This window comes from Rattus norvegicus, chromosome 8 (assembly GCF_036323735.1).
Source record: "Rattus norvegicus strain BN/NHsdMcwi chromosome 8, GRCr8, whole genome shotgun sequence".
Classification (NCBI taxonomy): domain Eukaryota; kingdom Metazoa; phylum Chordata; class Mammalia; order Rodentia; family Muridae; genus Rattus; species Rattus norvegicus.
In genome coordinates, this window is record NC_086026.1 from 90,089,118 (window position 1) to 90,104,496 (window position 15,379).

Below are 15,379 nucleotides of genomic sequence, written 5' to 3' on the forward strand. Positions count from 1 at the left end.
TGGTGCTGACTTCATTGGCTTTCCCTGTGTCTGTTTTACATGGTAAACAAGCTGGACACACTGACTGGAGGTGTGATTCCCTGGGTCGTCCTCACTCTGATATACTCTCACTATAAGCTCTTTTCATAAACTTTAGCTTGTAAAATTGATGGGTTACTCACATGTCACCCTGAATTTACATACTGTGACTGGAAATTATTTGTGCTTATGACTCTAGGTATGGTGTCTGTGCTGGACCTCATGCAAGGGGGTTTCCCTTCAAGAGCCTCATTTCATGAACTCTATAACATGTACAAGAAGTACATGCCAGAAAAACTCGCACGATTGGATCCACGGCTATTTTGTAAGGTATAAATGCCACTTCAATAGAAATTTCTCACCAACAAATCTTTTCTGTTAAACTCAACTTTTAAAACTTGTTTTTCAGGCTCTTTTTAAAGCTTTGGGATTAAATGAAGTTGACTACAAGTTTGGGCTGACAAAAGTATTTTTCAGACCTGGCAAGGTAAATATATATGACAGTTGGGCTTCATATGTATTTCCTTAGTTATTGGCGATTTATATCACTACAGCATTATATGAAACAGCATGAGATTATGTTTCTGTTCACACAGGTTTCCTGTTCGGGGTTGTTTCGTATGAGTTTAAATTATAGTTTTACTCAGTATTGGAATCAGAGGATTGTTAATTTTTTTCTTAAATAAGGACTAACCAAAACTTTCTAACATTTTAAATAAGTTGAAACTATTTCTATAATATTTTAATAATGTGCCAGTTAGATAGCTCAGCATGTAACCCAAGCTGTCACAGAATTCTCCATCTGAGTTGGCCCAGACTCCTCAATGCTGTAAGCATGTGCCAGCTCGCTTGGTGAGTTTCATAGCATGTTGGAGTTTTCCTTGTGAGAAAGTTTCACTGGAGTATGATAGATACATAAAGCATATGAAACTCGATTGGATTTGTACTGACTATTGACAAGTTTCACAGTAAGGGAATGTGTAAACACTGCATGCGTTAGGTTGCTTTTAAGCTGACATAGTACTGCAGTTGTGATACTCACTGACTGCAGAGCATGTCAGAGCTAACTGTATTCAGTACACAAACACCTAGGGCTGTCCACAAATGTTAAGAATACCACGTCCATATTCCTAACACTTGAGACACTGACTTACTGATTACATAGTTACAATTGTAAAGATAGTTGTTATTGCAGCTCACTAGTTCCACTGGTCAACTCTCTCTAGTGTCTCAAGAACAAAATAGTTACAATAAATCTAATTTCACATTTTTTAGCACAGGATGAAAATATGCAATTTTATTGCTAGTCTGTGGTGTCTTTGTCACAGAACTTGTACCATTTCCTGTGAAAAATGAAGAGAAAAAAATATAGGTGTTCATGGCTGGCTTCACATTACTTTGTGTTATTTATCATAAATTCAACATCTCTCTTGTGTCAGAGCTATAGTAACTAATTAATGGATAGAGAAAGAACCTGGATTATTTTCCTCCAGAAAGATGCAGAAGGTTGTTGAAAGCTTAAAGCAAGCAGATTCAGAGATTCATAGTCTTGTTATGCTACTCTTACGGTTTTTATGATTAAACACTTGTTTTGTTAATTGGCATATGACACCTTTAACACTGCAGTGTGATATTTGGTGAAGAATGGAAATAATTCTGGAATTTTGTGGTAAATAGAAAAAGTATTGTATTTGCGTGGTCTGTCTCCTAGCAGTAATTTCCTATTTTTTTTGTCTAAAATTAGAGTTGGGAGAGACAGGACTTTTGGTGGCTCCCCTGCTTTCAATGACCTTTACTTGTTGAGCAATGTGGATGTCTGAGAATGTGGTTGAACTGGTTCAGACGTGTTGGCCCCATTTAACATTTTCCCTCAAATATTTCTGCCAAATTTTCCATAATCAGTCATTTAAGAGTTTTTCTTATACCTATTTTTGCTGCTACTTAGGGATAAATAAGTATTCCTTCCTACCTTCCAATAAATCGATGAAGGAAAGGCAGAAGGAAAGGGCCATGACAAGTGGCCAAATGTGTTCTGTATACCCTGCTAAGATATCCTTGGAGTTGAATTTTAATCATTTTCAGGAAGTTATATTTGGAATTTGAAATCCATGTAGTTATTTCCTCTCTACTTGAGCACATTTACCCTTTAATGCTGATGCTAAGTTATCTTACTCTTAGTTTGCAGAATTTGATCAGATTATGAAGTCTGATCCTGATCACTTAGCAGAGTTGGTGAAGAGAGTCAATTTGTGGCTAGTCTGTAGTCGCTGGAAGAAAGTTCAGTGGTGTTCACTGTCAGTCATCAAACGTAAGTATTTCCCTCTGGCATAGTAGCTCATTCTTTAATCCTAGTGCTGGGGTAGAAGAATCAAGAGTTCAATGTCTTGGGGTTGTAGAGATGGCTTCAGTGGTGAACAGCATGGGTTATTTTTTCAGAGGACCTGGGTTTGATTCCCAGCACCCACACAGCAACTCACACCTGTGTGTAACTCAGGTCTAGGGAATTAAGTTCTCTCTTCTGGCTTCTGCAGGCATTGCATGTATCAGGTGCTCAGGCAGGCAAAATACATACATACATACATACATACATACATACATACATACATACATACATGCACATTAAAGAAAAATAAAGAAGAAAAAGTTCAAGGCCTTCCTTGAATCAAGACTGTCTCAGTAACAACACCAACAACAACAACACCACCACCACCAACAACAACAACAACACCTTCTCACCAAACTATGCTTTATTTCACACCAAGATTTGTTATTTTGGAAGTGAGATGGTTTGAGGGATGTCATGGGACTGTCTGGGTGCTAATGGGTACCTTTGGTTCCTGCTGTGTCTGATGGAATGGTCCCTCAATACCTAACCCAACATGTATAGACTCATTTTATTTTCTGAAGATCTCATGACATTCACTATCTGAGATATGTTCTAGGGTTATGAATTCCACCATGTCCTAAGAAAACAGAATTTATTCTCTTCCTCCAACTCTCGTTCTCTCCTTGACGCCCCGCACCTCACCATTTTCTCAGATTCTAACTGAAACAATTCTCTCTGCCAAAATGGTATCTACCTTAGATGATCTGTTCTGTCTCTGTGTCTCTTCCTGTCTCTGACTCCTCTCACCCCCAATCTATTTAATTTGAAGTGCTGTGTATTGAACTCTGGGTCTTCCACATGCTAAGCAAGCTGCACCCGGTTGGATTTTTGTCTCTCTTTTCAAGTCTCAATAGTTATGGGATGATGTGGATTTCACCTTCTGAGAGTATAAACCTTTATTCTCATTGGCAGTACCTTAGTGGGGCCTCTTTTGTCACTTACATTATAACTGTATTAGTTTCCAAAGTCATTTGCCAGCTTCCCGCCCTGCTTATATTTTCTAAAGCAAAGGCTTTTCTAGTTTTCCTTCAATGGCTGGCAGAGTTTGAACTCTCAGACTGTCTTTCTAGACCGTGGTGGGGCTTCAGCTTGTCTTTGCAGCCTCTCCTGCTCCCCGCCTCATGGACTCTGGGCTCCAGTACACTGGAGTGAGCTGAGTTTGAATGTATTTCTGCCACATTGTAGCAGCTGATTATATCTGGTCTAGAACATGAGTGAGTGCAAAATATTTTGGATAACTTGAAGGTCTGTGGTGAAAGCTTAATGGTTGGGAGCTGTGTGGAAATCAGCTCATTCAGACCACCTGAAATAGCTTTGTGCATGAGGGAGGATTCAGAAGGTAAATCTTTACTAACAGAAGAGTAAACCGGGTCTGGCACAAAGGAACTAGGCACATTATTATTGAGATCTTTTGTTAGGCAATAGTGCATATTTATAAAAATACTATGATAAAAAAGACAAGAGAGCCTCATCCCGCATCATTTTCCAAGTAAAATATAAGTGGTTTTTGACCAAGCCAGTCTAGTCAGTCAATGAGTTCTTCAGAGAGGGAGTGAGAATTAAAAAGAAAAAGACAATTAGACAACAGTGTAGCATGATCCCAGCTGGTTCCTAGACTAAAGCAGGCATGTTTTTTTTTCTTGTCTGCTTTTATATCATTCTAGGTACATGCAAAGAATAGGGTCAGTGCTAACTCATAAAGTAGTTAAGGAACAAACAAAGCATAGAGAGGGTAGGTAAGGAACAAAGCACAGAAGGTCCCATGATTACTGTATTCAGGGTCTTAAAGGACCCACCAAGATACAAAGAACACGTTCCTCCGCTGTACTCATCTTGAGCCCACTTCCCTGTCCTAGCCCAAAGTCAGATTCCTGCCTGAGTCTACTTCCCTGTCCTGGCCCAATGTCAAATTCCTGCTAAGATTCTAGAAGCTGCCCCAAAAGCTGTCCACAGTTTTTCATGGGTTGGTGCTTTCGACTTTATATATATAGTGCATGTTAGAGGAAAGATATGTTAATATTCTATATATAGTGCATGTTAGAGGAAAGTATATGTTAATATTCTATTTGTGCCACACCTCCCACTTGTAGACTGTGTTGGAACAACACACCATGCTCATTTACCAAACAGTTTCTCTGCAGAATGTTAATTGGGAAGCTCTGAAAAAACAAAATGATAAAACAGCAACTAAGGTCCAATCATACCAGGACATTCTAGGCTACCTGAAGTTGAAAAATCCCTTTACTGTAGGACTCTTAGAGACGGCTCCCGTAATATTCACTGTGAATTTACAGAAGGAAGTAAACTGTGTTTCATAAATTCATTTGGCAGGCTAATTTTTAAAAAAGACATAGCATTTAATATAGTGGCTCTCAACCTGGGGGGTGGAATGACCCTTTCACAGGGGTTGCCTAACAGATATTTACATTGCAATTCAGGACTAGCAAAATTACAGTTATGAGGTAGCAACAAAAATAATTATGCGGTCTCAGGTCACCACAACATGAGAAGCTGTAGTAAAGGGTGGCAGCATTGGAAGGTTGAGGGCCACTGGAACATTTAGTAGAAATGGGGCCAGGACGGCTTGGTAAGAGCAGTGTTGCATATTGCAGAATACATCTGAAATGCAAAGATAGCCACATCAATCATTTTTACTTTTAAGAAGTTAAAGAAATGTTAGATTTCCCAATTCTGATAGCTGGAATAACATATTCATCACGATCTTATGAGAATTGCTTTATGGAAATGAATGGCTTTTAATTAATGCCCTATTTAAACCACTTTTTCTATCATATTATTTTACCCTTATACATAGTGAAAAACAAAATAAAATACCGAGCTGAAGCATGCATTAAAATGCAGAAGACCATCCGGATGTGGCTTTGCAAAAGAAGACACAAACCACGGTAAGAGGAAGTGTCTAAATATCCATCCAGCACTACAGTAGAAGCTGGCAGTGACGTCACGGTGAAGAGTGGATATGTCCAATGTTTTTCGCAAATGGCCTGTTTGTGCTGTGTATTCAGAACCAGCGCCTCCATTTCTTAGCTTTCATTTCTTGCCAAACTGAGTGGCTGGCAAAGATATAAAGTCTAAAAGGTTTGAGTGAATGGCTGAGAGAGACCTGCTGTTCTCCTTACTTTATAATTTGCGTTTCTCAGTGATACCGAGTTAGATGCTGCCTGTGAAGATATTTAATAGCCTGATCATAAAATCAAGATTGCTTATAAAGTCATCATGTTTTATATAGGTATCGTTTCACTATATATAGGATTTTCCAACTTATTTAAACTTTGTATTGTCAAGTTACTTTTTAAGCTTTGGAAGCTTGAATAGGTATCGACACCACACCTTTTCAAGGAGACGTGGGATCATTTGAGTTTTATAATTTGAATCCTGTTTTTCATTGCAAATGTAGCTGGCGTCCATCTTATTGGCAGTCGTCAATGCTATTCTTACTTCTGTATTTGTTTCTTATTATACTTAATGAGAGACCTGAACAGAATAGTAACCTATACCGAAGTCAGAAGTAGCCTGCTCTGTCCAGGCAGTGTTTGCTTTCTGTCGATGAGAATCTTGGCTAGGACATTGGCTTGTGAGGTAAGTGTCTGATGGAGTCCTACCGTTGCAGCATCGACGGCCTGGTTAAGGTGGGCACACTGAAGAAGCGACTCGATAAGTTCAATGAAGTCGTGAGTGCGCTGAAAGACGGAAAGCCGGAGGTGAACAGACAGATCAAAGATCTTGAAATTTCTATCGATGCTCTGATGGCCAAAATTAAGGTGGGTAATTTGAATCTAGCTTACTAGAACTTTTTATATAATTTGTTGTTTTTTGTTATCTAGGTTGAAATTGTATAGGAAAATATCCTTATTCAAAATTTAAAACATTACCAAGTGGATACTCACATTAATCTTTTCTGAATATTTGAAAAAATCATATAAACAGATAAATAAAAATGTGACTTTTATCTGTCCTTGGGCAAAATATTACCCTCCAGAAAATAAGTAAAATACTGAATGTTGGTAAGCTTTTGCAATCATGATTCAGAGAGGGTTAATGCAGGTGAACTATGGTTATTTTTCTTTCTGGTGGTTCTGGGGATTGCATGCAGTGTACTGAGTATGCCCAGCGAATGCCTTTCTGCTGAACTACCTCCTTAGCCCCCCAGAAATGAAACTGCTAAGTTATAAAAGTCATGTGTCATTGTTGAAAACGGAAAGGAAATCACCCCAAACTCCTTGATAGGGCCACAGTAAGCACCCAGCAACATTTGCTGTATTTCCTCGATGGTCCCATTCTGTGTGTGTGTGCTTTGCCTAGTTCTCTGTTGTAATCATGTACTTCATGTCGTATCTCTGCTGTTATGTTACTTGATTTATTGTGATTAATACATTACCCTTGCTAATTATTTAGCTATTTTTAAAGTAGCAGTTATTTTCATTTTTAAAGGAAAATGGGTCTATTTTGGTTTTCATTTTCAATTGCTTGATTATTAATGTGACTGAAAATAAGAAATTTTCTATAATACTTGTTTGTTATCATAGTTTTACTTTTTTCAATGTCCTCAGTTGTGTGTTATAGCTTCCCAGAGTTTTCTCAGGTGGCATTCAAAAGTCAATGTAAGTGAGTTAGCATTTTTGTAGATCCTGTGGATGGGGTAAATATTAGAGGTAGAAAGAGAAAAACAAGAAAAGGATGAAAATCCCAAGGTGGATTCAGCTGGCTTTACAGCTCAAGGGTGAGATGTGTTTGTGAGGTTGCCACCATCAATCAAAATTACCCTGGAAAAACCATCCAATAAGCTTAGATGTAATTTCCCAACTGCTCCTTAGGCACTAATTGAACGCTATAAAGAAAGAAAGCGAATTTTGGCTAAATTAGATAGAGTAGTGGGACATGGTAGTGTAGTCCTGTAATCCTGGTGTCTGTGAGGTTCCTCACCTCCATAGCTAGGTCAAGGTTACCCTGGGCTACATGAATGTCTGTTTCAAAAAAGATGTGGATATGAATTTGTTGGTCAGTTTTGTTAGCTGTTTCTCTGTATCTTAGGGTGTTTTTTTTTTTTTTTTAAAAACTATTAAAACCCACAAAGTTCCGAGTTTCTCGTTGTAGCTGTTTTACAGTGTACAGTCAGTCTGGCACTGTTAAGTGTGTCCCGTGACAGGAGGTTTGTGATTTGTCTTCTTAAGTCCACCATGATGACGAGGGAGCAGATACAGAAAGAGTATGATGCACTCGTTAAAAGCTCGGAAGATCTCCTCAGTGCGCTGCAGAAAAAGAAGCAGCAGGAGGAGGAGGCGGAGAGGCTGAGGCGCATCCAAGAGGAGATGGAAAAGGAAAGGAAGAGACGCGAAGAAGACGAACAGCGTCGGCGGAAGGAGGAGGAGGAGAGGCGGATGTAAGGCATTGGCATTGTTCTCACTAGAAGCTTACAGCATGAAGGATGATGGATGTTCTAAAACTGTATTGCTACTTTAATCAGACAATTATGCTTCCTTCCTTCCTTCCTTCCTTCCTTCCTTCCTTCCTTCCTTCCTTCCTTCCTTCCATCATTCTGAATTTTTTTGTGTCAGGGTTTCAGAGTATAGCCCAGGTTGGCCTGGAACTCTCATCCTCTTGCTACTATCTTCTGAGTGAGGGTTAAACTTACACATCAGCATGCCTGGTACCAATCAACCTAAGGTTAAAAAAAATTAAATGCTCGTTTTCTATAGTTATGTGGAGTGGTTCAGTATAGGTTGAATGTTCTTTTTTTTTCTTTCTGTTTTTTCTTTATTAACTCGAGTATTTCTTATTTACATTTCAAATGTTATTCCCTTTCCCGGTTTCCGGGCCAACATCCCCCCCCCCACTCCCCTTCTATATGGGTGTTCCCCTCCCCATAGGCGTGCCCGGCCCAGTGGGGTCAGAAGCCATTCATAGACAGGTGGTCCTGAGTTGTGGTAAGAAAGCTTGCTAACCATGAGACTGAGAGCAAGCCAGCAAACAGTGGCTTCTACTTTGACTTCCTGCTTGAGTTCTTGCCCTGTCTTTCCTCCCCCCATTGCCGCCCTCCCCCCAACAATCACATTCACTGGGAGTTCAGTCTTGGCAGGACCAAGGGCTTCCCCTTCCACTGGTGCTCTTACTAGGATATTCATTGCTACCTATGAGGTTGGAGCCCAGGGTCAGTCCATGTATAGTCTTTGGGTAGTGGCTTAGTCCCTGGAAGCTCTGGTTGCTTGGCATTGTTGTTCATATGGGGTCTCGAGCCCCTTCAAGCTCTTCCAGTCCTTTCTCTGATTCCTTCAACGGGGGTCCTATTCTCAGTTCAGTGGTTTAATGATAGCATTCACCTATGTATTTGCTGTATTCTGGCTGTGTCTCTCAGGAGAGATCTACATCTGGTTTCTGTTGGCCTGCACTTCTTTGCTTCATCCATCTTGTCTAATTGGTGGCTGTATATGTATGGGCCACATGTGGGGAGGTTGAATGTTCTTAATCTGAAAATCTAAAAACTGTAAAAATTGAAAATCTGAAATTTTTTATTACATCTCTCTCTGTGTCTCTGTCTCTCTCTCTGTCTCTCTGTCTCTCTGTCTCTCTGTCTCTGTCTCTGTCTCTCTGTCTCTCTCTCTCTGTGTGCGTGTGTGTGTGTGTGTGTGTGTGTGTGTGTGTGTGTTACTTCATTGCCATGGTGTTATGTAGAAGTCAGACAGCACCTTGTGGGAGTTAGTTCTCTCCTGCTGTGTGGGTTTATGGGACTGAGAGTGTCAGGCCTGGTGGTAAGTGCCTTTACCCTCCTAGCCATCTATAGTCTAGCCATGTATAGTCTATGGGTAGTGGCTTAGTCCCTGGCCCTGAAGTCTGAAACTTTTAAAGTGAGCATACAAACTCGATTCATTCAGTCTTGCTTTATTCTATTCTTTGGTGTTTAGAGACGGCCTTGTAGCCCTGATCTAGGTTTTGATACATAAGCATATATGCATGAATACATACATATACACACACATACATACATAAGCATACATGCATGCATACATACATAAGCATACATGCATGCATACATATACTGTAGAGAGCCGCGATGTGCCGCGCCTCAAAGATGGCACTGGTTTCCGCCTTCCACCCTCCTAATGGTAAGCGCTCCTTGCAGTAAACAAGTCCTTATTTGGCTATGTCTGCCTGGCCTGCTAGCTTCCGCATAGTGACAGCCTAGCTACATGACCCACGTGGCTTGCTAGGACTGGCCAGTGCTAGCTATTTAAGTGTGGTGCAGGGCGTTCCCCGGGGGGAGAGAGTCAGAAGAGATACAGGTCAGAAGATTGTATCAAGGTTCCTGAGTAAAACTGCTTGAAGAAGATCTCCTGTGGTCATGTCTTCCTTGCTGGTCGAGGTTGGGCGCGGCAATATACAAACATGCAAAATACATATATAAGCATATATAAGCATACATGCCTAAGCATACATAAGCACACATGCATACATACATACATACATACATACATACATACATACACACAAACACACACGCACACACATGCACACAAAGACACACACACACATAATCTGAAGCCTGCTGCCTTCCACTCTGTGGCAGTCCTCTTTCCACTGCTTCTCTGTGCTATGTTTACAAGCATCAGCCACCTGCCTAGAAAATTCCCCGTTGCTCTAAAACATATTAATTGTGCATATTCCTGGTCATTTGATGCTAGTATACATGTATACTGCATTTGAGGTTCCCATCCATTGTTCTCTTCTCCCTATCTTTTCACCTGGCAAGCACTCTTCAGGGTCCCTGGAATCACTGTTCTGTTTTCAGGTTGACTTCTCTCTTTTCCTCAAGTTTCTCATGAGAGAGAACACATGGTTCTTGTGTTTCTTCTGAGTCTGGCTTATTTCACTTAACACAATGCCCTCGACTGTTATAGTAAATAAAAACAAAAAATTTCACCAACCCATGCTATTGCAGGCACTGTAGGGCCACATGGCATCTGCGGGGTACATTCATCTCAAACAGCAAAAGTCTCAACCGCACTCACCAAGTTTCCAATTTCCATCGCATGCTGTCTCTCTGGGCTCAGCAGCAGCTGCCCTTTTCTCTGCTGTGAACTCTGCTCCAATTCCCAGCGTCCTCTCTCTGTGGTTATAGTCACAGTTTCTGGTATCCCAGTAAAATCTAAATTCTAGACGCTTGTAATTTATCAATCAGATTTATATCAGTAAATTCTCACTCCACAAAATGTCCGCACAATAAACTCACAACCAATTGATAATGATACAAACTGCTCACCTAGATAGACAAATTGTCCTGTAGTAATTCATCCCTTAGGATTTTCATAGCTACCTGCGGCCATTTAGACCACACGAATCTAGGTCGTCCTTCTCTGCCTCCATCTTGGTTCTTCTTTCCTCCTTTTCTCCTTTTTCTCAAACTCTGTGCCCGCCTTACTTTTTCACTGTCCAATCACAGGGCTTGCCTTATCTGGTGCCTGCCCTCATCTGCATATAGACATCAATCCACACTCAACTTCTATCCGTTTTGCTGCAGACAGCAGGATTTCATTCTTCATCCATGGCCGTGCTCCTAGGCTGACTCTATATCCTAGTTATTGTGCATAAGTGTCTGTTAACACAGCTATGCAGATTGCCTTTTTGTACACCAACGTCATTTCCTTGGACTGTGACCTCATCATTACCAAGTTAGTCTAGCAGGACTCAGTGCTTCAGAAGATGATTGTGTTGGCTTTATTGTTTAGGGGAGTTAACCTTTATGTTATTTGAACCAAACTGATAATGTGTGTGGTCTGAGGTTAACATAGGTTCATCCTGCTTCTGTTCTCCGATGCTTGTTTATTTATGGCTTATCTATCTTCTGAAAGATTTCATAGTATGTTAAAACTCTGACGAGTTCTCTCCCCTTTTCTTAGGAAACTTGAGATGGAAGTGAAGAGAAAACAAGAAGAAGAGGAAAGGAAGAAGCGGGAAGATGATGAGAAGCGCATCCAGGTGTGTGTTTATTGGGCTGCATTTCTCTCGGATAGGGTCGGTCCTCTAAGCAATGAAAGCAGTGAATCAAAACCCTGGCTTGCCAGCTTAGATATCATTGATTTACCCCAGGGGCTAAAGGAGTGTGAGATGAGACTGAGGTTCCTGTCTGCAAGCCTATCATAGCATCAGTAACTGTGCCTTGATGTCCCCCAACCCCTTATGAGGTGGATCTCAAGTTGAGCTGGTCATTGGACTGCCTTTCCTTCAGGCTCTTCTCCATTTTTGCCCCTGAAGTTCTTTTAGACAGGAACAATTCTGGGTCAGAAATTTTAAGTGTGGGTTGGCAACCCCATTTCTCCACTTGAGGCCCTGTCTATCTACTGGAGGTGGACTCTGAGTTCCTTCTTTCCACTGTTGGGCATTTCATCTGGTTTCATTCGGAGTCGCTCATCCCAGGTCTTGGAGAATTTCTAGACGGTCCCCATCCTCCACCCAAAGAAGCTGCATATTTCCATTCGTTCTCCTGGCCCTCTGGGCGTCTCTCTTGTCTTCCCTCCCCTCCAATACCTGATTCTGTCCCCTTTTCCTCCAACTCTTCCCTCCCTCCCTCCCTCTGCCTCCCATGATTATTTTCTCCCCCTTCTAAGTGGGATTGAAGCATCCTCACTTGGACCTTTCTGCTTGTTACACTTCTTATGGTCTGTGGGTTGTATCCTAGGCCTTCTGTACTTTTTGGCTAATATCCAGTTATCAGTGAGAACACACCATGCATGTCCTTTTGGGTCTGGATTACCTCACTGGGAATATTTTCTAGGGCCATCTATTTGTCTTCAAAATTCATGATGCCCTTATTTTAAATAGCGGAACAGTAATCTATTGTGTGAATGAACCACATGTTCTGAATTTATTCTTTGGTTGAGGGACATCTGGGTTACTTCCAGTGTCTGGCTATTATGAAAAGACTGCTATAAACATAATGGAACATGTGCCCCTGTGGCATGGTGGGGCATCTTTTGGGTATATGCCCAGGAGTGGTACAGCTGGGTCTTCAGGAAGAACTATTTCCAATTTTTTGTGGAACTGGCAGATTGATTTATAGAGTGATTGTACCAGTTTGCAGTCCCACCAGCAATGTAGGAGTGTTCCTCTTTCTCCACATCCTCACCAGCATGTGCTGTCACCTGAGTTTTTGATTTTAGCCATTTTGATTGGTGTAAGGTGGAATCTCGGGGTCATTTTGATTTGTATTTCCCTGATGACTAAGAGAAATTCTTTAAGTGCTTCTCAGCCATCTGATATGCTTCTGTTGTGAATTCTCTCTTTAGCTCTATACTCCATTTTTTAATAATGTTATTTGGTTCTCTGGAGTCTTAACTTCTTGAGCTCTTTGTATATTTTGGACATTAGCCCTTTGTTGGATGTAGAGTTAGTGAAGATTTTTTTCCCAATCTGTAGGTTGCTAATTTTTCCTATTTTCAGTGTCTTGCAATACAGAAGCTGTTCAATTTCATGAGTTCCCATTTATCAATCCTTGATCTTAGAGCCTGAGCCATTGAAGTTCTGTTCAGGAAATTTCCCCTGTACCAATGAGTACAAGGTTCTTTCTTACTTTCTCTTCTATTAGATTCCGTGTATCTGTTTTTTTGTTGAGGTACTTGATCCACTTGGACTTGGGCTTTGTGCAAGGTGATAAATGTGGGTCTATTATCATTTTTCTATATACAGACCACCAGTTAGACTGGCCATTTATTGAAGATGCTTTCTTTTTTCCACTGTATAAGTTTTTGGTTTCTTTGTCAAAGATTAAGTGTTCATAAGTGTGTGGCTTCATTTCTGGGTCTTCAGTTCTATTCCATTGATCAACCTGTATGCCTCTATACCAATACTGCGTGGGATTTTTTGTTCGTTTGTTTGTTTTTTGTTTTTATCACTATTGCTCTATAGTGCTGCTTGAGGTCAGGCATGGTGATTCTCCCAGAAGCTCTTTTATTGTTGAGAATTATTTTCGCTACACGGAAGAAAACAAAGAAACCAATCATCTCAAAACAAACCCAAAAGAAGATAATCACACACACACACACACACACACACACACACACACACACACACACACACAATACCACCTCCAACAACACAAATAATAGGAATCAACAATCACTGGTCTTTACTATCTCTCACATCAATGGACTCAATTCCCCAATAAAAAGACATAGGCTAACAGACTGGATACACAAGCAGGATTCATCATTTTGCTGCACACAAGAAACACACCTCAGTGACAAAGACAGACATTACACTGCGTCAGAATAAAAGGCTGGAAAAAAGCCTTTCCAAGCAAATGATCTCAAGAAACAAGCTGGAGTAGCTACAATAATATCCAATAAAATAGACTTCCAACTAAAAGTTATCAAAAGAGTTGAGGTAATAATTTTAAGATTGAGAAGCTCTGGCTAGTCGTGACTTTCTGTGCTGCAGGCTGAGGTGGAGGCACAGCTGGCAAGACAGCGGGAAGAGGAGTCCCAGCAGCAGGCGGTCCTGGCACAGGAGTGCAGGGACAGGGAGTTGGCCCTGCGCATCGCCCAGAACGAGTCGGAGCTCATCAGTGATGAGGCTCAGGGTGACACGGCACTCCGAAGGTACTGGGCTCTGGGTTGCACCCTGTCCTGGGCTTCCTTAAGCATCCTGCTTGTTTCTATTTGAAAAGGACTAGGAGAGAGTCTTACTTTTCAGGTTTTGACATATTTGATGTAAAACTATTTAAAGTTAGTTGAACTTACTTTTGTATTTGAAAAATAAAAAATAATTTCCATTTAGTTTTTGAACTGTTAAAACATAAACCCCACATTTTCAGTAATGGTTGTTCCGCTAAGAGTAAAACTCAGCTTTATTTCTGAAGTTGCTTAATGGTATTGCATAATGGATAGAAACATAGTTTCTAAATACTTGTTAAACACTGATATAGTGATACTCGAGTCTGTTTTTCTAATGAAAGTTTGAAGCAACACACACTATATTTTTTAAATTGCATTTTTTATTTACATTTTAAATGTTATCACATTTCTTGGTTTCCCCTCCAGAAACCCACTGTCCCACCCCCCTGCTTCTATGAAGGTGCTCCCTCACCCACCCACTCACTCCCTCCTACCTCTCTGCCCTCTTAAGACAGTGAGATGTGGTTACCTGCCTGTCCTTTAGAATAAGAATGATTCTTTTTCAAGAAGGAAAGCCAGTCTTACTGAAATGTTCTGGTTCCTTAGACTTTGAATTATGTCTAGATAGTATGGTAGAGTTTGGAGGAGCATGGAAGTTCTTAATATTTTGCATCAAGTTTTGGAAAAGTCAGTATTTATCATCTAAGGATTTTTAGAATATATAAACAGTTATTTTGATTATTCATTTAAAATGGCAAAACAGATTTGTGAGAGGTATATGCTTTCTATATATTGAGAAGTGAGCATAGACATGAAATTTTGGTTTTCAGTGTCCAGAGTATATTAAATTATAACCACTAGATGGGGCTGTTTGCTTGTAAAAGGAAGCAGCAATGCCATTCCGAGGTCAGATTTTATTTAGCTGCAAGGATGGTTTTTGTTCCTTTGTCATCACAAGTTTTTCCAGCATGTGATTATTTTGAAGAGCTCTGGAGTCTGCACTGTATATGAAGGTATATGGTGCTACAAATGATCTGGCTTGGACTGGATGTACGAAAGTGGCTGTAATAGTTACATAAATGATGTATGTGAGAAATACACGGCTTCTGCTGTACTAAACATTTCTGAGTTACTTTTTCAGCTCAAGTTCCTGCCCAGCAAGTTCTAAGTAAGACTTTTTTGCAGACATATAGTATGTTTTCAAATATTATCTTAATCCGTTACACATGATCCTTGATGCGAACTGCTAACTTCAAATTGCATGAAATTATAGGTACATCAGATTTATGTTAACCCCAAATCTCACAGCATACGAGTGCCTGGATTTTCTAATCTTAATATATTTTCTCTT

General features: G+C 40.4%; 1 protein-coding gene across 6 annotated transcripts in view; it reads left to right on the forward strand.

Moving 5' to 3' along the window:
- Window positions 1-15,379, forward strand: part of Myo6 (myosin VI) — a 154,869-nt gene that overhangs the window by 121,767 nt on the left and 17,723 nt on the right. For 3 of the 6 annotated variants that reach the window (XM_008766423.3, XM_039082536.2, XM_063265552.1), the window contains 9 exons: window positions 218-348; window positions 428-505; window positions 2,197-2,326; window positions 5,220-5,310; window positions 6,036-6,186; window positions 7,597-7,805; window positions 11,317-11,395; window positions 13,853-14,013; window positions 15,170-15,196. In XM_008766423.3, the coding sequence (XP_008764645.1) occupies window positions 218-348; window positions 428-505; window positions 2,197-2,326; window positions 5,220-5,310; window positions 6,036-6,186; window positions 7,597-7,805; window positions 11,317-11,395; window positions 13,853-14,013; window positions 15,170-15,196 (1,057 nt within the window). The remainder of the gene's footprint in view (window positions 1-217; window positions 349-427; window positions 506-2,196; window positions 2,327-5,219; window positions 5,311-6,035; window positions 6,187-7,596; window positions 7,806-11,316; window positions 11,396-13,852; window positions 14,014-15,169; window positions 15,197-15,379) is intronic. The other 3 variants (XM_008766425.4, NM_001427259.1, XM_063265553.1) reach the window with 1 other exon arrangement.